This window comes from Xiphophorus hellerii, chromosome 16, assembly GCF_003331165.1.
Source record: "Xiphophorus hellerii strain 12219 chromosome 16, Xiphophorus_hellerii-4.1, whole genome shotgun sequence".
NCBI classification, from domain to species: domain Eukaryota; kingdom Metazoa; phylum Chordata; class Actinopteri; order Cyprinodontiformes; family Poeciliidae; genus Xiphophorus; species Xiphophorus hellerii.
In genome coordinates, this window is record NC_045687.1 from 15,997,764 (window position 1) to 16,023,314 (window position 25,551).

General features: G+C 35.1%; 2 protein-coding genes and 4 gene segments (V, D, J or C); 1 reads left to right on the forward strand and 5 right to left on the reverse strand.

Annotated features, from left to right (window-relative positions):
- Positions 1 to 582: 582 nt before the first annotated feature.
- Positions 583 to 1,229, reverse strand: LOC116734922 (Ig heavy chain V region TEPC 1017-like). The segment is given in 2 exon segments: positions 583 to 1,066; positions 1,150 to 1,229. Coding segments are annotated over 2 exon segments (348 nt in total).
- Positions 1,230 to 5,253: 4,024 nt separating this feature from the next.
- On the reverse strand, positions 5,254 to 5,873 carry LOC116734912 (Ig heavy chain V region 186-1-like). The segment is given in 2 exon segments: positions 5,254 to 5,709; positions 5,795 to 5,873. Coding segments are annotated over 2 exon segments (366 nt in total).
- A 1,075-nt stretch (positions 5,874 to 6,948) lies between these two features.
- Positions 6,949 to 8,680, reverse strand: LOC116735462 (Ig heavy chain V region 5A-like). The segment is given in 4 exon segments: positions 6,949 to 7,007; positions 7,190 to 7,298; positions 8,231 to 8,532; positions 8,615 to 8,680. Coding segments are annotated over 4 exon segments (513 nt in total).
- Positions 8,681 to 11,615: 2,935 nt separating this feature from the next.
- LOC116735018 (Ig mu chain C region membrane-bound form) lies at positions 11,616 to 16,710 on the reverse strand. The gene is made up of 7 exons (XM_075074342.1): positions 16,422 to 16,710; positions 15,460 to 15,747; positions 15,029 to 15,313; positions 14,630 to 14,932; positions 13,868 to 14,197; positions 12,634 to 12,779; positions 11,616 to 12,477 (listed from the first exon to the last, which is right to left on the reverse strand). The coding sequence occupies exons 1-7, from the start codon at positions 16,486 to 16,488 to the stop codon at positions 12,439 to 12,441; spliced, it is 1,458 nt and encodes a 485-aa protein (XP_074930443.1). The 5' UTR covers positions 16,489 to 16,710; the 3' UTR covers positions 11,616 to 12,438.
- A 47-nt stretch (positions 16,711 to 16,757) lies between these two features.
- Positions 16,758 to 18,180, reverse strand: LOC116735019 (Ig heavy chain V region 186-1-like). The segment is given in 2 exon segments: positions 16,758 to 17,971; positions 18,069 to 18,180. Coding segments are annotated over 2 exon segments (360 nt in total).
- Positions 18,181 to 19,384: 1,204 nt separating this feature from the next.
- cabp5b (calcium binding protein 5b) lies at positions 19,385 to 22,707 on the forward strand. Its single transcript, XM_032588091.1, has 6 exons — positions 19,385 to 19,678; positions 20,429 to 20,459; positions 20,560 to 20,703; positions 21,068 to 21,177; positions 21,276 to 21,423; positions 22,513 to 22,707. Exons 1-6 carry the CDS (start codon positions 19,625 to 19,627, stop codon positions 22,539 to 22,541), a joined length of 516 nt encoding a protein of 171 aa, XP_032443982.1. The 5' UTR covers positions 19,385 to 19,624; the 3' UTR covers positions 22,542 to 22,707.
- Positions 22,708 to 25,551: the final 2,844 nt, after the last annotated feature.

A 25,551-nucleotide genomic window follows, 5' to 3' on the forward strand; every position in this document is an offset into this window, starting at 1 on the left:
CGATTCTCTGAGGACTTCTACCAGGTGATGCTTTACTTCAGGCTTCTGAAAAATGCTAAGTAATATGTATCAGTCACCTTTCTCTCATTTTGTTTTCCATACTACCTGAGGAAAAGAACCAGAATCGTTAAAGTTAACAGTGAGACAAATAGATAATGCTGGAGGTAAAAATTACAAGATAGTAAGCAGTAAAAATTGACCAGTTCTGAGCAAGTATATAAGCAGTTTTCTAATGCAAATATTTGAGAAAATGTATTTGTTTTGTTTAGTGAACTGACTCCTGTGCTGGTAAGTGTTGCTGAAATTAAAAATTACACATGGGAAAAAAATCCTTAAAGCTGCACTTCTTGAAGTATCATAAGTAGGTACCTGCTATTTTACATTACATTCTTTATAAGAACTTGATCAGTCCTATCTAACAGTTGTTGTTTAAATTTAGATTTATTTAACTTAGCTGATTTCAAAAAGTTCTAAATTAGTGTTTTATCATTTTAGACAATCTTTGGCAAAATGCTTTCAGTGTTGGGTAAATGAAAGCCTATTTGAAAAATTATCATTGGATATACAATATAAAAGCAAAACCTAACTGACTGTAATGTTAATATTGTCAGTGTATAGATGAATAGTGAAAACTGCAAGGCGTTCTTTTAGAAAATTGTTAAATTCTGTAGTGATCTTAAGACGCCCCCTCTGGTTGTTTACTAGTAAAGCATCAGTTTAGGCTGAGAGGGGTTTTTGTACGGCTCTGGTGCTGGTTTGTGTCACTGTGGAGCTCTGGCACAGTAATACACAGCAGAGTCTTCAGGCTGCATATTCTGTCCATTTAGAGTCACTGTGTTGCTGCTGGTGTCTACATCGATACTGAACTTGTTCTTCAGTGAATCTTTTAAGCGTAAATTTCCATCGCTATCATTCATCCCAATCCACTCCAGTCCTTTCCCAGCAGCCTGTCTGATAAAAGCTGTCCAGTAGCTCAGATCATAAGAAACCTGACATCTGATGGTCAGACGTTGACCCGGCTGCACAGTCATTGCAGCTGGTTGTGTCAGTTGTTCACATTTCACATCTAAAAAGATTAAATAGATGCATCAATTTAACACAGAGCAAGCAGTCTAAATAACTCAAACTTGGCTATTCAATGAGACTCACTGGATGCAGCAGCCAGCAAAAGAAGCAGAGCTACAGAGAACATGTTGGTGTTGAAGGTGATCTGATGGGAGTTTCTGTTCTTCTGTAGCTGACAGCATTAGATCAGGTGTATAAAACCTAAATTTGCATGACTAAGCAGCCAATCAGTGCATTAAAAATTACGTCATGTCACGTACTTGATCTTTTGTCTGGTCTGCTTGAGTTTGCATAATGACAGTCCTGCCTCTTAGTATTTTTGACCACATATTGAAAGAGGTTTTATATTTTTTGTCTTTTAACCAGTATCCAGAAATTATATTTCTGAAGTGGGAGCAGGATTAGAAAGGTGCAAATGTGATAAAGAACTTCACTTTTTTAGCTCGTTTATAGACCTAAACCCAATGTGCACAAGGCAACAGTCATATTATAAATACATTGCTTTCAACATCATGACAAAACTGTTTTATTATTATTGTTGTTGTTTCCTCTAGTAAGAACAATGTTTTAACAATTGATTTTGTTTCCATATTTGAGCTCTTATTTATTTATGATAATGACACATTGATTCGTAATGCTGGAGTGCAGTAAAATAAATCTTTCAAGCAGTTCAATTTTTAAATTGGCCTGAGAACATCCCAGGTTTTTAACTAAATGTTGTAAGAACATTTTGAATGAAAGCATCCAAATTTTAGAAAATGTCTTCGCTGTTGTAGAGCTAAATGATTTAGTGGTCTGATGGTGCCACCTGTGGCGATTTTTGTGTCATGCAACTGAGAAGTTTTTGTTCAGAGTTTCTGCTTTGTGTGTCACTGTGACTCCCGAGCGCAATAATAAACAGCAGAATCTTCAGCTGTCAAGCTGTTCATCTGCAGATACACCTGACTTCTGCTGTTGTCTCTGGAGATGGTGAATCTTCCTCTCACTGACTGAGAGTAGTAGGTGATACTACCACCATCATTGATAGTAGCGACCCATTCCAGTCCTTTTCCAGCTGCCTGTCTGATCCAAGCGTTCCAGTAATGGCCACCAAACCCAGAATATGTGCAGGTCAGTCTGTGAGATTCTCCAGGCCTTTTAACCACTGATTCAGACTCAGTCAGTGTTTGACCATCAGTACCTGCAGAGAGGTTCATTATAAACCATGTTAACAAAAGATCATTGTTATATCATATTGTCATATGTATTCATCAAGGAGCTATTTAAAGCTATCCTTTGTTCTTACCTGTCCAGTTAACTGATAGGATGAAGAAAAACACCACAACCTCAGGTAAAATCATTTTGGAGGATGTCTACTTCTGCTCAGTCTACTGACTGTTTCTCCAGGGTTTACTACTTAGACTCTTTGTAAAAATATATGGAAGCAGATAGTTTGCATTAACTCCTCCCACTGGAAGTAAATTGAACTCCTGTTAGAATAAGTTTTACTTTTATGAATCAATCATTCAACTCATTGTTTTAACATTCACTGTATTTTTACTGTTTTTAAATCATTTAGAGAAGCAAAAGGCAGAAAAATTGTATCCATCACCTTACGACAACAGGACTGCAGACAGAAAATACATTGTAGAAATTCAATCATTTCTCATTTTTTGGGATTTTGAAATTGTTGCATTGTTTTCATCTGTTCTGATCAATTAAAGAAAAAGAACAATAATTGATATTAATAAAATTAATATCTGCTCTTTAAGACCTCGTATCCTAACATACATCACAATTTCTTATTGTAATATTGATTTATTTTCTGTTTAGTTAGGTTACACATGCTTCAACATGTACACTGTAAAACATTTGAGCCATATTTAGTTGTGTCTACTATCTTCTAGTCTTTAAGTCAAATAAATATAGTGACTTAAATGTGTGAATTTGTGAAAGATAAACTTACCATAGTAAGTTAACAGAGCAGCAATTAGTGATTTGTAGTATTATAAAGAAGGAAGGACTTGATGAACCAAGAGTTTGTTTTTTCAATGTGCATTTATATCAGATCATATTTTCTTGAACCGTAAATTTGTTAAATTTCATCTTAATTAGTAATAAACTGATTCATTTTCAGCTGATACATGTATAAAGCATCAATGTTCAGGTACTGTAAAATGTGAAGAAAAAAATATGCAATAATCTTCTGAGATGACATTGTTGATTTATATTGTGACTTCTTTATACTGACTGTTGTGATTTGCATTTGGGGAATATAAATTGTGTTCTCATCTTGATATCTGAGAAGTAGCTTTTGACTTTTATTATTTTATTCACAAGAATATTTTATATTTTAACATTTCTGTTTGTTTTTGTTTGCTCTGGTTTCCTAAGATCAAAACCCTGTTAACACTTTTCAGTGACTGTATTTATGCTGTAACTCTGTTACCTTATAGCCAGTTGTTTGAGAAACTAATCTCACATAAAAAGAAAAATGTATTTAAATTTATTTATAGATTGCAATGTCTCAAATTGCCTAATGTATGTCATATTTTTCTGAATACATTGTTTGCTCAGTGTAAAAAGTAACACTTTGTATGTGTAGTGGAACAAATGAAATTGCACAAAATCGCAAAGAAAGTTTGTTTTAAACAGTTTAAAGCAAACATATTTAAACTGTTTGCTTCAACATGTACACTGTACATAATTTTACTATTATATTTACTATTTACTATTATAAAAAAAGTTTAATTTTATAATAGTAAAATTCAACTGCCATACTTTCTAACTTTATGAAAGTATGGCCACATTTTCAGCAATATTTGCTGACTTTAGTAAAATGTAGCAAAGTTAATATTGACTATACATATTTTCATAGTTATGGTTGTTGCTCTGAGCAGGTTTCAAATCTTTAATGGCCAAAGAGCTCCACCTGGTGTGTTTTCATGTGGAGGATCTGAAGAGTTTGTGTACCGCTCTGCTGTGTGTTTGTATCACTGTGTGGTGCCGTCCATTCTGGCACAGTAATACACAGCAGAGTCTTCAGGCTGCATATTCTGTCCATTCAGAGTTGCTGTTTTACTCGAAGTGTCTAAGTCAATACTGAACTTATTCTTGAGCGAATCTAGGTAGAATGTGTACCAAATACTTTTACTCCCAATCCACTCCAGTCCTTTTCCATCAAGCTGTCTGATCCAAGCTGTGTAGTAGCTGCTAAAAGAATAAGAAACCTGACAGCTGATGGTCAAAGTCTGACCTGGCTGAAGAGTTACAGACGCTTGTTGTGTCAGGTGTTGACACTTAACATCTGTGGATGAAAAAAATATATTAATTGAACTGACAATGAATATAAATTTAATCTGTTCATACAGTTTTTTCATCAGATAGACTCACAGGATGCAGCAGCCAGCAGCAGCAGCAAAGCTACAGAGAACATGTTGGTGTTGAAGGTGATCTAATGGGAGTTTTTCTTCTCCTGCAGTAAACAGCAGTAGTTAATATGTGCTTTATTTGCATAATAATGTACAAGCCAATCAATATGTCTGCTACATTTTAAGGCAAACTTTATCCATTTCGTTCTACCAGGATACAGAGCCAGTGTGTCTGAACTAATAATGCTGATTTTCTTCAGTGAGAAGTGAAGTTATGTATGTCAGTTCCTTTTGTCTGATTATGAACACTAAATATTGTGGTTCTTTTTTCACAGAGAGGCTGGTTTTGTCAGCTGTTCATGCTTCACATCTATGGAGGACGATATTAAATTTAGGTTTACTAACTAAACGGTTTCACAATGAAGTGAAAGAAATGCAAGACTTATATGAAAATAGTCTTAGTTAATTAGTGGTCTTACACTGGTCATAATTAATAATACAACTGTTTAGGCTCTGAGGCATTGAAAAATGTGTCTAATCTACAGACCCATACCCATTCAATAAATTATAATATTATAGAAAAGCTCATTTATTTCAGTAACTCCATCACCAAGTGAAACACAATATATAGACTAATTAGACAATGAGGTTTCAGATCTTTTAACACATTAAGTTCTTTCAAACATGATTATTTTCTGGAGTTCAGTTTTCAGGAGTTTCTGAGCCACTCATCCTTTTAATACAAATTTGTTGAAGAGAGGAACTAAGGATTTTATCTGCTAAACCACATGTCGATGGATTCCTGAAAACCAGAAATAGAAATATACAACAGAAGTTATTTATTTGCATTTATTTGCAACCACAACTATTTATGGTTGTTGTTCTGAGCAGGATTAAAATATTCAGTTGTCTAATAGTTTCTCCTCTGTGTTTTTCACATGCAAAGAGTTTTTGTACAGCTCTGCTGCTTGTTTGTATCACAGTGTGTCATAGTCATTCCATCTGGCACAGTAATACACAGCAGAGTCTCCAGGCTGCATATTCTGTCCGTTCAGAGTTGCTGTTTTACTGGAAGAGTCTAAGACAATACTGAACTTGTTCTTCAGTGACTCTTGGTAGAATGTGTTATAAATACTTTTAATACCAATCCACTCCAGTCCTTTTCCAGCAGGTTGTCTGATCCAAGCTGCATAGTAGCTGTAGAAAGAATAAGAGACCTGACATGTGATGGTCAGAGGCTGGCCTGACTGCACAGTCAAAGAGGCCGGCTGTGTCAGCTGTTCACATGTCACCCCTGTGGGTAAAAGTATAAATTAATTCAACTGACAATGCAAATCAACTCAGTGTGCCCATACAGTTTTTTCATCAGTGAGACTCACAGGATGCAGCAGTAGCAGCCAGCAGCAGCAGCAGAGCTACAGAGAACATGTTGGTGTTGAAGGTGATGGGAGTTTCTCTTCTCCTGCAGCTGACAGCATTAGAGCAAGTCTTTAAATCAGAAAGTTAATTTGCATAATTAACAACAGCCTGTCCGTATTTTTTGACAAACCAATATGGCGCTACTGCATCCGTGAATTTCTAAAGCTATGGAGGTATTAATTGTGTGACTGTAAAACAATGAAATATTTTGTTTTTGGGACTTTTGTATTTGGACTGGCAACATGTCCACGGTGTATCACACCTGTTGCTCGTTGACCACTGGAGATAGGCACCTGCCTCTCTAGCGACCTTACAAGGAAAAGTGAGCTCACATTTTTCTCTCCTTATCATTTGACAAATGGAAGAGTTATCATCTTCCATTTGCTCACATTTGAAGAGGGTCATAAACCTTTCATTGATATTCTTCTTTGTTGACTGGTGTGTTTTTTGTTTGTTTGATTATTTGTTTGTTTTATTTATTTATTTATTTAATCGTCTGACATGGTGTGACACTTTTTTGGTTCTTGACTTACACATGTGGAACAAAGATTGGCCATATTATGTTAAAATCAAATTCACTAGATGCATTTAAATGTTATAATTTGAGGGTGAAAAGTATATAAGCCATTCAATAATCTCATATCAGTGTTAGTTAAAATCAACATGCAGTTTTCATAAATACTATACGTTCTGCGATACAAGAAATATATCATTTTGTCACAAAGTAACACGAAGGGCCTATAATATTCATAAAAAGAACCATTTTGAAAAATCAAGTAATTAAAAATCAAATAATTGCAGAATCTACCAAAGATGTGTAAAACATTTGTAATGAAAGCAAAAATTTAAACCATTTCCTTTTAAATATGTGAAGTTAATTGTCTAAAGGTGTCTCCTCTAGTCAACAGTTGTAGAACAGGTGTTGAGGTCGTGGAGGGTTTTTGTTCAGCTCTGCTGCTTGTTTGTGTCACTGTGGCTCTGGCACAGTAATACACAGCAGAATCATCAGGCTGCATATTCTGTCCGTTCAGAGTTGCTGTTTTACTGGAAGAGTCTAAGACAATACTGAACTTGTTCTTCAGTGACTCTTGGTAGAATGTGTTATAAATACTTTTCATCCCAATCCACTCCAGTCCTTTTCCAGCAGGTTGTCTGATCCAAGCTGCATAGTAGCTGTGGAAAGAATAAGAGACCTGACATGTGATGGTCAGAGGCTGGCCTGAATGCACAGTCAAAGAGGCCAGCTGTGTCAGCTGTTCACATGTCACCCCTGTGGGTAAAAGTATATATTAATTCAACTGACAATGCAAATAAACTCAGTGTGCCCATACAGTTTTTTCATCAGTGAGACTCACAGGATGCAGCAGTAGCAGCCAGCAGCAGCAGCAGAGCTACAGAGAACATGTTGGTGTTGAAGGTGATGGGAGTTTCTCTTCTCCTGCAGCTGACAGCATTAGAGCAAGTCTTTAAATCAGAAAGTTAATTTGCATAATTAACAACAGCCTGTCCGTATTTTTTGACAAACCAATATGGCGCTACTGCATCCGTGAATTTCTAAAGCTATGGAGGTATTAATTGTGTGACTGTAAAACAATGAAATATTTTGTTTTTAGGATTTTTGTATTTGGACTGGCAACATGTCCAGGGTGTATCACACCTGTTGCTCGTTGACCACTGGAGATAGGCACCTGCCTCTCTTGTGACCTTACAAGGAAAAGTGAGCTCACATTTTTCTCTCCTTATCATTTGACAAATGGAAGAGTTATCATCTTCCATTTGCTCACATTTGAAGCTATTTGAAGAGGGTCATAAACCTTTCATTTATATTCTTCTTTGTTGATTGGTGTATTTTTTGTTTGTTTGATTATTTGTTTGTTTTATTTATTTATTTATTTAATCGTCTGACACGGTGTGACACTTTTTTGGTTCTTGACTTACACATGTGGAACAAAGATTGGCCATATTATGTTAAAATCAAATTCACTAGATGCATTTAAATGTCATAATTTGAGGGTGAAAAGTATATAAGCCATTCAATATTCTCATATCAGTGTTGGTTAAAATCAACATGCAGTTTTCATAATTACTATACATTCTGCGATACAAGAAATAAATCATTTTGTCACATGAAGGGCCTATAATATTCATAAAAAGAACCATTTTGAAAAATCAAGTAATTAAAAATCTAATAATTGGATAATCTACCTGATAGCTATTTATTTTAAATATTTTCCAAAGATGTGTAAAACATTTGTAATAAATGCAAAAATTTAAACCATTTCCTTTTAAATATGTGAAGTTAATTGTCTAAAAGTGTCTCCTCTAGTCAACAGTTGTAGAACAGGTGTTGAGGTCATGGGGGGTTTATGTTCAGCTCTGCTGCTTGTTTGTGTCACTGTGGCTCTGGCACAGTAATACACAGCAGAATCATCAGGCTGCATATTCTGTCCGTTCAGAGTCACTGTTTTACTGGAGCCATCCAAACTGATGCTGAACTTGTTCTTCAGTGAATCTTTGTAGTATTTGGTATATCCAATGCGTTCCATCCCAATCCACTCCAGTCCTTTCCCTGCAGGCTGTCTGATCCAAGCTGTGTAGTAGCTGCCCGGAGAATAAGAAACCTGACAGCTGATGGTCAGACTTTGACCTGGCTGCACAGTTTGAGAAGTTGGCTGGGTCAGCTGTTCACACTTCACACCTGTGAAAGGAAACCATTTAAAATTGTTACCAGCAGGGAATCATTGTGGTGTGATTATTGTATCACTCTTTGTAAGACTCACAGGATGCAGCAGCCAGCAGCAGCAGCAGAGTTACAGAGGACATGTTGCTGTTGAAGGGGATCGGATGGGAGTTTCTCTTCTGCAGCTGACAGATGAAGCCTTTAAACCAGGACACTTCATTTACATAAACACCCTGCCAGTACTTTTAGAGATCAATAGATCTGTTTATTCTGTTTCTCAAGCATGCAGTAAGATGCAAAGTTAACACTCCATTATCTCATGGTTATAAAAAACAACATATTGTGTTTGTTGTTTATTATCTCTTGAGCTACTTTTTCTAGTTCAGAAGTCATTTTCACAGCTACCACCATTGTTTTACATCATAAAACCTTTTGTGAACTATTTTGAACTTTTTAGTTCCTGTGTGGCTTATTTCAGTCTAAAATATTAATACATTTTATTACCAATGTTATGTTTCTAATATTGATGTTTCTATTTTATAGAAACAGTGAAAATTTGTTAATCTTTTGTCTGTTTTGTTACAATCCAGAAAATATTCTTCACTTTTCATTTTTTAACCATTTTGTGGGATAAAAGGCTTATTCTATAGCTTATCTAAAAAAAGTTTTGAAGAGAAAAAAACTAGATAATGTAAAGCACTTTGAGTGGTAAAAGTGACAGAAAACTGCTAAATAAAGTGAATCTATTTCCATTTCGCTAAATCAATTTGTAGTCTTATAGTGCCTCCTCTGGTCATTTATGAGTACTGCATGTCTCCAAGCTATGTGTGGTGATTTTTTTGTTGTTGTTTTTTTTTCTTTCTTTCTGTACAGCTCTGCTGCTGTGTTCTCTGCATTCATGTGTGGGAGGCATAACCGTAACTGATACTGATACTCATCCACCACCTCTTCAACTCTTTTCCTCTGCACGTCCTGCAGGTGTCCAGGTCATAACAGACCTGACAGTTGCTGGTAATATGTTGACGTTGGCACACAGTGACAGAGGCTGACTCTTGTTACACCTGAAACAATAACTTATCATTAGTTTACTATTAGGTCAGCAGCAAAGCTACTGATCTGCATGTTGAAGTAGTTTCTCTTGTTCTGTAGCTGAATAAATGACACCAACTTTGAAAATCTTGTGTGTACTTTGTAAATTTCCACAATGGCAAAACAAGCCAGTCAGTATTTTTGACTTATTCTGTTCATTCAGGCAAGCAAAGTCGGTCATGTCAAATCAATATCGCTAATTTTAAATCAATTCTGCGAGAAGCAAAAAATATACTATAGCCTTTTTCTTGACTTTTGTGTATTTGAACTCTTCTGGTTCTTTTTCTCTCTACTATTTAGAGTATAAAAACCAGGAAGAGTCATGTACAAAAGATGCTTAATTATTTCATTTCTCTCTTGTGTTTGTCTGTTTGTATTTTGCCTGCCTCGGTATCTACATTTAAATATCTGATTTATGTATCTTTCTATATACATTATCAAACAAGAATAAATCATTGCTTCTAGTTGTAACATATATTCAGAAAAACAATTTTTTTTTTAAGTTTTATAATACCTGACAAGAAAAGGTGTTATTCTCAGTGTGTTCAACCCAGTGTTAGCTGTCATCCAGCACCCCCCATAGGTTTATTTTAAAATAACATGTCTCATGTTTTTGCACAGTCTCTGATATGTTTAAGCACTTTGTCTCTTCCTTTGCTCGGTAATATTTTGCAGAATTATCTGGTTTTCAGCTAGAGAGTCTCAGATGTGCAATGCTGTTACAGTCACCTCTGCTGATCTCCAAACATCCCCACAGACTGCTGTCATAAGTGTAATAACTAGAAACAGGTGAACCAAACCCCTTTGACTCCAGTGCTTTTCCCTCAGGTTGCTTGATCCAGTCCATGTCACAGCAAGTAAAATGAAACTCTGGTCCCCTGCAGGACAGATTTAGAGTCTCTCCAGACTTTTCTACTGGAAGGAAGTGATTCCACATTATGCTACTACACTATCTTGTAACATAAAAAGAAGGCAGACGATATAGTGAGATAATTGTCTGGACGTTTAATCCCTTTGCTAATCATATAACTGTGTTTAAAGCAGAAAAACTCACAGGGCAGTCAGAAAACAAGTAGATGTAAAGCGTGTTCTTCACTGTGAAGGTGGAGATGAAACCAATGATGGGCCACAAAAAGAACAACATCACTCAGCAAAACAGAAGCACAACCACAGATATTTGCATCAGACTATCAGTTCTCTGAGATTAACTACACATTACTCTGGTTCTTTGGTTAATCAGCCTTTATTTTGTACAAACACTGTAAGTAAAAGTTAAATCATGTGTATGACATCCAAAATGTTCAAAATAACCCATTAGTTTGAGGTCAATTAAATATTATACAACTTTACCAAAATATTTAAGCATAGCAACAAATAACTAAATATGCATTTGAATTTACTCTCAAAATTATATTTGTCAATATTTTATGAGAAAATATTTCTAACCACAGCATTTATTGTATGAAACAACAATGTATATTTTGATCCACTCATGTCATCCATTGTTTATTTTACTTATTGGAAACTTGTTTGTTAAAGTTTTCTCTCAGCAGAACTTAATTAAGTTCAAAGTTTGGATTAAATAATGTTTCTTCTATGAGGTCAAAGGTCAGTGATATAATTCGGTCAGTAGTTTTTCATTTAGAGCTGGTTCCTAAGACCATTACATTTATCTAAATACTTTTGAAAACCATATTAATATATGTTGTTTGATGCCTGTGACTACTTTTAGTTTTGTCCTAATTTCAGAGACATTTTTTTAATTCAGTTCTTATAAACTCTGAAATCTCCTTTTGACTATTTTCTTCTAATGGAAGAAAATTTAACTCTTTGATGGTATACAAAAAATGTAACAGGAGAAAAAAGTATGAAAATAAAAATCAGTCTTTTTCATTAATTTTGTTTCCCACTAGTAAAAATAAAATAAAACTATTAAAATCTGTTTCTAGTTTAAACATTAATATAGTATTTTAGCCTGAGACGTCTGTGTGTGACAACAGGATGTGTTGAGGAGTTATCTGAGCTCAAGTGAGGATTGAAGATAAATGTCTAAAAGGTTGATATCTCACATTTTTAATGTTTCATCAAAAAGAAAGTCACAAAATATGAGGTATTTCCTTCACCGACCTACTGCTTGATCATTTTATGTCAAGATGTAAGTCAGGAAGCAACTTGAACTGAGAGCTACAGCTGACATTCAAATGAAAGGAGTCAGATGCGTTTCTGCCGTCTGAAAGTTTTATTTATATTTCTGGTGGTTTTCACAAAGTTTCACAGCTGCAGGTGTTTTCCCAGAGGTACACAGAGAAAGAGGAAATGGCTCTCTGAAGGGAAACTGGAAACCTACAAGACTTAACTGATAACGGCCGGTCACGCTATAATGGCTTCAAGGGTCGTTATCTGAAAAAACTGATGTCTTCTCTGATCTGGTAAAAAGAAAACCTCAAAAGTTCTTGTTTGCATTTACATATTTAATGTTTTCTACACACATGAAAATGAAAAACTACAAAAGATGCCATAACAGTGACTCTTGCTGTACGTTGTTATCACCAGCTCTAAAAGAAGACAGCATTGTTTAACTGTATATGGAAACATAAGTTACAGATTATTAAGAGATCATCAATATACTGTATTGAAATGTTAACAACATTACAGCACTTTTAGGATGGCAGCACTTTGATAACTACAGTAAAAATATAAAATTACTCATGTGCATTTTTAAGAAAACAGATAACTGCTACGTTTTTGAAGAATATGTGTTAAAAAGCATAAACAGATCTGACTGGAAATGCACAACTTTGTGATGGTTCATCCATTCAAATAGACAAGAAAAGATTACTGTGTTTGTCGCACATTCCTCTGCTCTTGTTTCATCTAAAAAAAAAGAAAAGAAAAAAAGCAAATAAAAAATTTATACATCTTGCAAAAATGTTGCTGCAGTTCTGAAACATTAAGAGACAATAAGTTATTGTACATTAAAAAATAATGTATTCTTTCTGTTTGTCAGCAAACAACAGCCAGCAAAATTACCTTGTGCAGGGTGAGCATTAAGCTGTATGACAGACTGAATATGAAGAGGAATAGGAAAGACGAGGCCGTGAACCAAAGGCTGCTGTATTCATCTTCATCACCACCTTTATCTTTGCTGTTCAGAGTAAATGTCAGACTGGAGAAATCTGATAAAAACACAACAGGAACCGATTAGATAAATTCCATGTGTAGAATTTTATTTACTAGTTCTGATGTCTGAAGGTAAGTTGTTGCACCGAATTTAGCTTAAGGGTATTAAAGTAAAGGGGGCTGTACACATATGTAGTTTTTTTGGTTGAAAACCATGTATCTATTATTATGCATCTATTTTCTATCACATCAGTTATTTGATATTTTTCATTTGAATTGATAAGAAAAATATTTTTAAAAATACACTGAAACTTCTGGCTGTAATATGACAAAATAAAAGTTTACAGGGTTTGAATATTTTTACAAGGTGCTAATGTATGCAATAAAGAAAAAAAATATTTCTGAGTGCAAAAAATATGCATAGTTTAACACTGCTGCCTAGCAACAAGAAGGCCGTGAACTAGAATCTCAGCCTGGGATCTTTCTGCATGGAGTCTGCATGTTCACTCTGTGCATGTGCTGGTTCTCTCCATACACTCTGACTTCCTCCCAAAGACCAAAAACACGACTGTAAGTTTAAGTGGTTTCTGTGTGTGCATGGTCTTTCCTGTGGTGACCTGTCTGGATCACCTTTCACCTAATGACCAAGAGATGTTACACCTGCCACCCTGTGGCCAAGCAAGGACAAACAGGTATAAACAATAAATGTACGGGTTTTTCTTGCACATGGGTAACTTGAACCTCAGTTCTTTCTCATTAGATCCATATAAAGAAAAAATAAACTTTAACAATAGGTTGGCTAAACGTTTTCTAAGCTAGTTGTCATTGTTAAAAAAAAAAATATTGATTTTATTAACGTTCCCAATATTTTAAAACTCTGATTATTATTTATTTTCTCCTTTGTTATTTATTCACAAGCATAAAACAAAGTATTTCCATGCAACATTTATTTAAAACATTTGACAGCTGGACACGTTGACAGAGACAAATCATTGTTGAAAACTGAACAGAACGACAAAAAAACAGACCAAATGACTTGAGAATATTCACAAAAGACATACTTTCACAAGGACAGAACAACATTTTTGCAAAAAAAATGTCACGTTTAAAAGCTGAATCTAGACATCACACTCAGTAGCGTTACCCATGGCCCGAGACACTCCACTGGGTTTCATGCGATTCCCACGGCCGGCAGGCCACACGTTGCAATAGAAGACGTAGCCTCCGCTCCACTTCTCCTTGTTGGTGGCGTAAACACTTACAACTGAGTAGCCATTTTTGGTCTTTCTTGGTGGAAAGTCGATGCCATCATAATACACTGAGCTACTTTGTCCAACATCTTCAGTCCAGGCAATATAGTAATCCTGAAGGACGTCACTGGAAACCAAACACACCAGAGTGACCTGAGCTGATGCTTCTTGGCCAATATCCTTCTCTGGAAGCACGTGGACTGTTACTTTTGGCTCTGTGCCGTCTGAAAGAAATAAAAAGATCAAGTTCAAACCATAAATCCTTCTATTAAGACAGAAGACAACCCCCTAAAAAATATTAATACATTTTTTATGTTAACTCACACCATAAACATTCGCCTCAGTGAATTTTATTGGTATTGTATCTGTAAACCCAACAGAAAGTTGATGTCAGCATGACTTTAAAGTGAATGCAAAGAGAAAACATGGCTTTCAACATTTTCCACCAATATAAATCTAAAAAGTGCGGTGTGTGCATGTATTCAAAAGCCCATGGTAACTCTGGAGGAGCTCCACAGTGAGGAGCTATTAAAATACAAGAATCCCAAAATGTCTCAAAGATCAAGAGGCATAGATATTTTTACAATGCACTACATATGCAGGCCATCTGAACTCTACATCCCCTCTGTTATCAGCTCTATTTATGAGTAACATACCTCCTTTGTTGACAGTCAGGTCTTCAATAACTGGTCCCACGTCTTCTGCTACAGCAGAACATCTCACTTTGCTCACTGTCCTCCAGTCGGAGGAATTAAAAGTGATGATGCTGTGTTTACTGCCTTCAAACATTGTTGCTTCCTTAATCTTACTTCTCATAAGTTCTCCATTAATCTCCCAGGTGATTTCAGTCCCTGACACAATGTCATTGTCCTGTCCAGAGACGACACACTCCAACTCTGCCTGGTTGTTGCTGAACATTGTTTTAGGACTCAGAGGTTTCAGTGTCACTGTGATAGGAGCTGCAAAACAGAAATAAATTATTTAAATACAAGTCACATGAAATATTTGATCTGTTCACAAAATTAAAATTTGTCAATATCTGAGACACGCTTTACCTTTTGAAGCTTTCTTTGTGTAAGTTTTTCCAAGGTGAGTCACTTCACATGAGTAAACAGCTTCACTGTCCCAGTCAGAGCTCTTCAATTTTAGGACGCTGGCGGCTGAATACGAGTCTCCGAGTTTTTTGGGAGGCCATTCATTGTGTCCAGACACTTCGTTGCTATTCCTTTTCCATTTGATTAAAAGATTTTCAGAAGAAAAATCCTCAATGACGCACACAAGTGTCTGACCGTCTCCAGTTGTCACCGAGAGTACAGTCAGTTTTGGGGTACAGGAGGCCCCTGAGTGAGTGAGGAAGAGCAGAGAAAAATTGTCAGCATGACTCAGATGTGTTTATATGACATACAAAATATTATGAAGAAAAAGACAGGGAAAAATCAGGATCTAATAGGAATTAAAATATTAAAACTAATTACGAACTACTTACATTTTGCATCCACAGTCTTGGTGCCACCAGGATGAGTCACTGAACATTGATAAGACTTTAGATTTGCTTCAGATCTGGACATTTGAACCAAACTGACTTCTGTAAATCTGTTGTTTGTTTCTACTGCAGGATAACGTACAGAATCCAGTGGTGCTCCACTCGCATCGCTCCACTCAAAAGAAAGACTCTGTGGGTAGAAGTCAAGAGCCAGGCAGCTGAGGGTGACTTTATCTCCAGATGCAGGACTGAACCAAACCATCGGGACCAGAACCGGAGGTACAGGTGGTTCTGTCAAGAAAAAAGAAAAAAAAACATTAGGAAAGACCTAATGTAATGAGCTGATCAATAATCAGTAAGAAATATTTACTCTTTGATTCCCAAAGCCAAATTCTAATATTTACAACTAATAAATATTTAAAATTGTGCTGATAAACTTCTTTAATCCTCCAATAAGTAAATAAGTAAAATAAAATAAAAAGATACATTCTACATAATTTTCTTTCATTTAAGATTTTACATTTTATTTGTCCAAAATAATTACATATGACTCTTTACACTGTTATTAGTTCCCAGTAATCGTATCCCCCTATTCAGTTAATCTGAACAACACTTTAATTTAACAATAAATGTAAATATATTTTAAAATCCTATATGGAGAAAAATTGCAGAGTATTGTGCGTGTTGATTTATTTGCATCAATTTATGTTTTTATTTTTTAAGTTAGCATTACAGGTTTTTCTTTATGTGAGAATTTACACATGTTGTAGTTGAAGCCAAGCAAAATAATAAAAGTCGGCTGTTTTATGACACATTTTCTGTTTTACTATTGTAATAGGATTTAATGTAAAAAAAATAAAACAATAAAACATGCTCAGCATGTCCTTCAGGTATTTGATAACAAAATAATTGGATAACAAAGTAAAACAAGAAAATTTTCTAATATCTAAAAAAATGCAGCTTACCTGAAGTCACTGTGACTCTGGTCCCTTCACCCCAGTAATCTAAGGCATCACAGTGCTGCCATCTCATTCACTGTCTGAACAAAAACACCAAACATATTAAAGCATGTTACATGTTAAAATGCAGGTAAAGAAAATACAGAGCAGGTATGTCCTAACATCAGCATGATATCCCGGTGAGTCTTTGAATTTGTGTGATTCAATTAAACTGCAACGCTTTTAATTATGTGCAGGAGCGACAGAGAGAGCAACTTTTACATCTACTCACAAACGTACTTTTTATGATTTTATGAGCTAAAAAGAAGTTTGTTTTTTTCCTTCAACACATGTAGTAAAAAGCAACAAGCTTATCTTTAATTTTATTTTGAAAAAATTATGATTTCTTTTGTTGTGCTTTGACCTCTTTCTTTTGGTAGCTTTTTGTATTGCCATATTTCTTAGTGGCATAGCCTCCTGCCCACCACAGTGATAAACTGCCATACAAAAACCACCAGGTCAGATTTACATTAAACTTTGCAGAATCTTGTTCTAGAATGGTGGAGAAATGTATGCTTTTGTGGAGAGAGAAAACTAGCTGTTTTGAGGTATGTCCTGCAGGAAATAAGGTCTCAGATTAGGCCCAGACTTTGCAGGGAGAAATATTAAAACAGCTGGATGAATATTTTCCTGCCAGAGGAACCACTATTCTAGGTCTACTGTCAAATTCAATTCTTTTTTAATGTATTTATTGTCTAGGTAGTGAAATCTAACCCAAATCTAGAGTTAGTTAAAAACTTTATTCAGTCTGAAACTTTTATTAGAATAATCCTGAGAAAGAAACTAAGGATTAGGGTTGGGTACAGTGCTGTGTAGAAATGAAAAAGGAAATTATCAAGCCATCCATCTGGTGACGCACCTGTTGCACTCTGTCATCCCTGAAAGCCAGAAAACAACTCCAGATGTGCAAAGAGGAAGAGATTAAGTTCATTGTGAATTCTAACAATTTAACACAGAAGCCAAATTTTTAATTGTGAAGGGAATGTAACTAAATTATAATCACCAGTTGTTTTTTATATATCAGCCACAGTTGTTTTTCTGACATTTTCAGTCATTCACAAACAATTTTAATTTGATCTTTTTCTTAATCTTGAGCTGATTCTTTTTGTACACTACATTAAATATGAATGAGAATATGCTTTAGCTGTGATTTCATCGCTTGTTTTTCTCTGGGAGGTTTTTACACTGGTGTTGTGGCGTTTTGAGTCACTGTGCTGTATGAGCACAGAAGTAGAGGGCAGAGTCTTCCTCTGTCAGACTCCTGATGCTGAGGTCTGCAGAGCTGCTGGACACGTCATATGAGAGAGTAAAACGACTTTGAAAGGATGAAGAATATTCTTGCCATGACAGTGACTGTCTTCCGATCCACTCAAGAGTTTTCCCTGTCTTTTGCCGTGTCCAGTGAACAAACTCGTTAGCTTTGTCAAATCCATTCACAGAGCAGGATAGCTTTGCTGCTTCTCCGGGCTTTTTCACCACAGAGGGCGACTGCTCCAGTTTGATCTGACCCAAGACTCCTGAAAGTAAGGAGATGATGTTGGACAAAAGACAAAAATCATAGAAACACACAATTACCAAAGAGTATCCAGCACATAAAAGGCTTGTGCTTCTCACCATGAATGGCGACTGCAACTAATAAAGTCCTGATTTCTAGATTTGTCATTCTGCGTTAATGCAAGCCCGCTGGTTTCTGGTTAGCGTTAGCGATCCAGTCAAAAATAAACCAGCTTCTTGTTGTTCTGCCACAGTAACTTGCTGGTTTAAAAGCCCTTCCCCTACTGCTTTAAATAAGGGAAGTACTTCTAAATTATTTACATTCATATACAATTTACAAAAGGAGGAACATAAATGGTATCTTTGAAAAGCAACATCACACAAACAAACATGAAGGATTAAGGGTTTATTTTTCATGTTAAATGATTTTGCTCCATTGATGATTAATTGTCCTTTTTCCTAACCACTTTGACTTAAAAAATAAAATAAAATATTGGTATTTTATTTTAAAAAATAAAATATTCATATCTGAGTTATAAAAACAACAAGAAGTTGACTTTATAGCTATTGATATACAAAATCTATTCCTCCATCTCTTGACAGGACCAAAATATCTGACTGTAAACTTTATTAGACAAAGTTCTTAACTCCCTTGAGAGTTTTTCTGCCTTGAAGTCATGAAGCTTTTTGGAAACAAGCAAGCTGAAGGAGTATGAAAACTGTGCAGAGAGAGAGTCAAGAGGAGGGGATGTATGAGATAAATGAATGAATAAATGTTGGGACATTTCTGTCCCAGTTCTTTCTGTTGCACAATATTTAATTAAATCAGGATTATTTTGGAGTCAAATAACATTACTATGGCAACTGATAAAATAATTGACAGTAGTGATTTGTTGAATCTCTCTGCCACATTTGACAGTTTTGATTCCAACATTTAGACTGCTAAGCTTTGATCCATTTCATTATTCATCTGTCTTTTGCAATTATTGTGCATTTCAGATCATCTATTTGTTTTTTTTATTTCTATTGTGTTATTACTCTGCTACACCTACTATTGAATTATTTACCAGAGAAATTTTTACTAGTAAAAAATTAGACATTTAAATCACGCTACAGATGCCTTTCACTAAAATAAAGTCACAAGTTAGGTGGAGAATGCTTTTTTTTATGATGGCTGAAATAAAAAACAACCTGCATTGTCAGTTTTGATCAAAGTTCTGCACAGATAATTAAATGAAATGAATATGATTGTCTGTGTTAGGTCTTAGTTCTGCTATGTCTTATTTCTTCATAGTCTGGCTTTCTCCCTCTGTCCTGAAACATGACTGAATTGCCATTGTGCATGGCTGTCAATTTAAAGTAGCCATTTCTGTCCAATGACTGCTGCAGAAAAACACCAGCCTCCAACCACCAGCCACTGACCATGTGAAGCTATGGTCCCCATTAAGCCTATGCTGTCTCTCCGGACAAAAGCTGAAAAGATAATCCACACGAGACGTCACCGCACATCGCTGCAGAGTTCACCACTGCTGGATTCATACACAGAGAGACCCTCGTCCTCAACAAAGACACCTTGAAGATATAGGCTGGTGGAATGTAAGGCAGGAAATTTTGTTTCTTTTATTTTTCTAGTGAGCTACAGCCGTTAGAAGAGGATTTAGACTCAGCAGCTCATCATGAGCATTAAGCAGCCCTGCATCTTTCTTAGAGGAGGAGCAAAGAGGACACAAGTAAGTCAGGAGAGTTTGATGATTTAACAGTAAAGGGTGCAGCATAATGCTTTTTGGTTTAGTATCTTGATCAGTCCAAATGATTTCAGCAAATTCAAATTCAATTCAATGGCTAATCTTTCTGTTCACATCTTTGTTATTGCAGCCAGCTTTTTGGTGACCTTTGATTTACTGTAGAAAGGTCAAATAACTGAATCTGCAGTTTGAGAAGAACAAACTTCCTGCAAGTTATGGGGAGTTATGAGTACTCAACTTCTTTCTGCTCAAACACTGAATTTACTTAAAACCATGTCACTGGATTTTGTACTTTTATTGCAATCGTCACTCATGTCCAGATTTTGACTAAAGTTAAGAATCTCATAGAAAGTTTGATCTGAAGAAATACAAAATCCTGATTAAATTTATTACATAAATAAAGGATAAGAGATTATTTTACACAATTATTTAACAACAAACAAAGATTCAAGATATTTCATGTGTAATTTTGTACATTTTTCATGAAACTATCAGAAGATAACTATGAAATGAACATATTTTAGTTTTATTGACAGATTACTATTTTCCATATATTTCTGATTATGTATACATTACATTTCAGATAATATGTGTTTCATATATGAAGCTTATATATTTTGCAAATGGACACAATGTGCAGCATTGAACAAAATATAACATTATTGTGTAACTGTATGTATCACTTAATCTGAGGTAAATGTTTGTCTTTGAAACAAAGTTTTTGTTGCTTTACAGACAAGAAATCTTACTCGGGACGAGCTAGAAGGTAATATCAAGACGGTGTTTTCAGCTGTGTTTAACCACTGAGTTAATGAAGCTTTTAAGTTTTGACAATTCTCTGGTTTCTGTGTTTGTGTGATCTATAGAGCTACGTGAAGCCTTTATAGAATTTGATAAGGATAAGGATGGTTTTATCACCTGCAAAGACTTGGGGAACCTGATGAGAACCATGGGCTACATGCCGACTGAGATGGAGCTGATTGAACTGAGCCAAAATATTAACATGAACTGTGAGTGAACTGTGTATTAAAGTCATTAAAACAATATAGGTTAATCCCAGGTCAAATATAAGAAGTTCCATTGATGTTACTTTCTCTTATCTGCAGATAATTAAAGATAATGTATGCTAAAGCCATTTTTCTAAAAGGAATGCCACAATCAGTCATTGCATCTTTTTTAAGTTTTCCCAAAAGAAAAATTAACTAATTCACCTTTTTTAACAATTTAAATGCAAACCTCTGTTTACAGGATTTGCATTGGGCTGTTTTATAAATGTATACCTATAGAGTATAAATGATAATGTCAATCACAATAGCTCACTGTGATGTAAAATAAACCGAATGTTTTTGTCATTTTCCTGGCTTGTTGTCGTAGTGGGGGGACGGGTAGACTTTCAAGATTTTGTGGAACTGATGACCCCCAAGCTTCTGAATGAAACCGCCGGGATGATCGGGTTGAAAGAACTCAGGGATGCTTTCAGAGAGGTGAGCTCAACGTATAGTACATTTTATTTATATCTATGTGCAATATGGAACCCCACTGGTGAGATTAAAAATGCTTAAAATTGGTTCTTTTTGTGTAGTTTGATATAGATGGGGACGGATCCATCACCTCCGAAGAGCTGAAATTTGCTATGATAAAGCTGTTAGGCGAGCAGACGAGTGAGAAAGAAATAGGAGAGGTGGTCAAAGAAGTCGACGACAATGGAGATGGAAAAGTTGACTTTGAGGGTAAGAAAGAAGAAGAAGACATAATCACAGTGAAATATCAGCATTATGTAACCATCTGTACTCAGATGTGAAGTCAGGGAGGATTGCTTTGTGAAATTGCATAATTAATGTGGTTCAGAATGCGGCAATGTTACATAAAAGAGGATTACAATTAACTTCTTTCTAATAATACATTGTAATCTGCTGGCTTCCTGCTGGCAGAAAACTTTTATTTCCCCCAAACTGGTCTCTGGTCATTTCTGATTTCCTTAATCTGACTGCGGTTTATTGAAAAGGGGCTAGGATTTATTAATTAGAGTTTGTCATTGAATTATGGTGCAAAATAACTTGACTTTTGTTATCAATTATTGCTACAGTGAAATTGTGTTTTATTGAATGAAATCTAGATTAATCTAACAGAATTTATTTGAGGTTTGTGAAGATGAATTGATTTAACTTGAGTTGATTTGATTTTTTTAATGTGATTTGATCTGACTTGAGTTGAGTTTTAATTAACTTTAGGGGAAATGAAGCGACTTGAACTCAAGTTTAGCTGAGCTGAGTTGAGTTGTCTTGACTTGACCTTTATTGATTTGATGAGTTGACGTGAGTTGAGCTGAATAAACAGACCTTGACTTAAGCTGAGCTTAAAATTTCTTGTTAGAAATTGCTGTGGGGGAAATTTATTGTATTGAATGAAATAAACTTTAATTTAATTATTTGAATTAACTTGAATTGAGATGGTTTTCTTTCAGTTAAATTGATTTAAACTGACTTGAGCTGAGTTCACTTGACTTAATTTGATTTGATTTGATTTGATTTGTTTTGATTTGATTTGATTTGATTTGATTTAAGTTTAGATGTCTTGATTGAGGTGAGCTGAGTTCAGTTAAGGTTTTTTGTTTTCTTTTTGTTGAATTTTTCTGTTTTTTGAAGAGCAACAAAATTTGACTAATTAACGTCTTTGTTGTGTATTTGTTGTTTTACATTACAAATTATAATCTGAATCATTCCTAATTCTCGATTTCCTCGTTAAAGAAGTTGCTGTGTGGCCCCTGTTTTCTGTTTGGATGAATTAGCTGAACAATCTGCTGTTTATTTTCCCTCCAGAGTTTGTGAAAATGATGTCAAAGAAATGAGGGCAACAAAATGAAGACAGAAGAGGATCCAAGTTGTTTTAATTTTTTTCTGACAGACTCTTCTTTTTGTAATTAATTTGAATTTCTAGTTACGTTAATAGTATGTTTATTTAATTTATTACAAAAAAAGTTGTTGAAAAATGATGGGCAAAATTTTCAGCAGTAGTTCTTAATTTGAGAAAATAAGAAATAAACTTTGTTGATGTATAATTTCACAGTTTTCTGTTACATTTGTTATATTTTTACCTTTTGTTATCCAGAACATTTTCATTGAGTTACCAGTTTGTGTCATTTGTTGAAAAAATGTTGTTCAACTAAAAAAGTAAAGAAAATGATGTTTTAACAGTAATTGTAAGGACTTTGAATTGAACCCTATGCTGTAAAAAATAAGCTAAAGCAAATTACTTGAGTCTTAGATAATTACATGATAGGGAGGAAGAAGCTAATGCACATGCACTTTACTAACTTGAAACATTTTTGATGTACTAGATGTACTAGGAAAATCTTTTCATATGAAAACTCTTTTACATTCAATTTTCCAACAACTAATATATAACTGGTGATTAATGTGGATAACTGGATGTATCATAATACAGTAATGTTTTAGTGGCTCTCTGTTGTGTAACGTTAGGTTGTCTTTATTATAGATTTTGTCTTGACATTTTTCTTCCACTCTCTTTTAGATATTAAGCCCATGTGAATGACTCAATATTTACATAATTATATCATGTACAGACAATGAATACTAAATTTGCTTCTAACATTTTTTGTAGTGAGACAATCCGACAGGTTGACTAAATGATTATGATATTAAGCATATATTTTCTCATACTTGTTAAACAGCACTGAACAACTGACAGTGGGAAATCTTAGCTATCAGTATTTCTGTCTTATGCAGTGGCAGCTGAAAACGATTGTGGTTGACAGAAGTACTTCTGTCATGATGGACTGCAGCTTCTCTCACTTCATTGACTGTATCTGCAGGAAACTGCCGCTGGTTTAATGGGAATGAGCCTCCCAAAGACAAAAGCTGTCTCTGCCTCCTCAGCATCACTACAACCTTGGGTTAGACCTGCAGTTCTTTGTCTCAGTGGTGACACCTGGAGGACAATCTGAGCAGCAAACTGTCTCCTGTCTACTTTTTACCCCCAAACTTTCATTTTACAAGGATTTTCACAGTATTTCAGGCTTGGAAATCCAAATAGGGGCCTCCGTTTTTTTCTTCTAGTTATCCATTATAAAAAAAATTACTTTCAGCTTTTACAGTATTTCCACTGTAAAAGCTGGAAATACTGTAAAAAGTCTGTAGGTTTAATTTAAGAATTGCTGAAATTATTGATTTTTTTCTTGTGTTTTACAAAAAAAAATTCAGCAGTCTTCTCTTTTTTATATAGATGTTGAAGTGGTGGCATTTTTTTATTAAGAGTACCGTATATCTTGTAATTCAAATAAACACTTTTTAATTAGAAATAAAGTTGATTTGTTTCCCCTCCTAACTGTCTACAAATCCTGTTTTGGAGAAAAAGCTTTACTGGTGTGGTACTGAAGGTCTTGCTATCCACTCAACGCTTCATTTTTGAGCCATTTTCACATAATAATATGTCTAGAGCATGAATCACAATCAAAACAAACACATAAAATACAAAGACATTCCAAAAATGGTGTAATACTGCAAATAAAAAGCTTTTACATGTCTATATATTTTTGTTTTTTGCAGAGGAATAAGAAATCTGATTGTCATATTTAGATATCCACAGACATGCAACTGATTACTGAGTGCTTTGTATCCACTAATACTTACATGTAGATTTCGTGTTAAGCATTAAAATAAATAAAACCAAAGCTTACACCAACCACATTAATCCAAGCTGAACAAGTATGACTGGCCTGATATTGGTCAGGCCAGATGGTGAGTACAGTGAATATTTTTTCTTCCCAACCACTTTACTCATTCTGCAGATTTTAACTAATGCTATTGCATAACAGAGGAACTATTTAATAGTGGGAATCAGCTCTGTTTGTTAAATAAATAACAAAGAGAGTTAGATTTTAAGATACGTGAATGCAGCCAGTGGCCTTTGTACATCTCTGCATGAAATCTGGCAGAAAAGGCGATATTTTCTGTCCTACAATCTCCATTTAACTGTCAGAGAGTGTCTCACTCAGCAACAAGCTGTAAGATTGTTTTTTAATTCATTTAAATTTGTAAGTTTTTTTTTCAAACTTTACATTCTCTTACCCTGCATAGAACAGAGACAAATGAGTTGTAGATCATGAAGCAACATACACACGACCACATGTCAACAATCTCGGGACTAATCTGTCTCTCTGGGGTGGGATTATTTCCAGATCTGTAATCCTCAACATGGGACCCTCAGAGGAACAGATGGCAGATAAGATAAAATCACCACACTAATTCTCATTTACTGTCTACAAAAAAAAGAAAGAAGGAAAGAATGACTGAAGCATTGCAGATAGGAATGTTCAATGTGCTGTTTGTAGTTAAAATATATGTTTTAAATGCATGTGTTTAGCTGACTTATCACTGGCATGATACGGTTGGAATTTTATTTTAAACATAAAAAAACTGCAATGAAATACTTAAAAAATCTTGTGCAATTTGGGTATGTATTAAGTTATTATTACCAATTCCTTTGGTCTGTCAAAGAGTTAATCTTATTTCTGTTTCTTAATCCATGCATGTTCTAATCCTGTCTGAGGTCAGAGGTCATGGGGCGCTCTCTCCTATCTCCACTGATCAGTGGACAAGACAGACCTTGGACAGGTCAGCAGGCAGTCACTTGGCCGACATAAAGAGACACAAGACAGACGTGCATACACACACACTCCTAACGGTAACTTCAGAGTCAACAATTCACTAGTTTGATAAAGCATTTGTTTTTGGAAACTGTACTATTACAGAGATTGCAAGCTTCGCCCTCTTTCTTCTGTGTCATATCCAGAAAATTGATTTTTAGTATCATCAGATCAGAGGTGACATATCTAAACA

Coding starts and splice junctions, on each gene's coding strand:
- LOC116735018 (XM_075074342.1), bottom strand. CDS start 16,488: ATGAGATGGCAGCACTGTGATGCCTTAGATTACTGGGGTGAAGGGACC. Junction 15,314..15,459: donor CAAGACTGTGGATGCAAAAT/GTAAGTAGTTCG, acceptor TCACTCACTCAG/GGGCCTCCTGTACCCCAAAA. Junction 12,780..13,867: donor TGGAGTGTCTCGGGCCATGG/GTAACGCTACTG, acceptor TGTTTTTATCAG/ATTTCTCCAGTCTGACATTT.
- cabp5b (XM_032588091.1), top strand. CDS start 19,625: ATGAGCATTAAGCAGCCCTGCATCTTTCTTAGAGGAGGAGCAAAGAGG. Junction 20,460..20,559: donor TACTCGGGACGAGCTAGAAG/GTAATATCAAGA, acceptor TGTGATCTATAG/AGCTACGTGAAGCCTTTATA. Junction 20,704..21,067: donor CCAAAATATTAACATGAACT/GTGAGTGAACTG, acceptor TTGTTGTCGTAG/TGGGGGGACGGGTAGACTTT.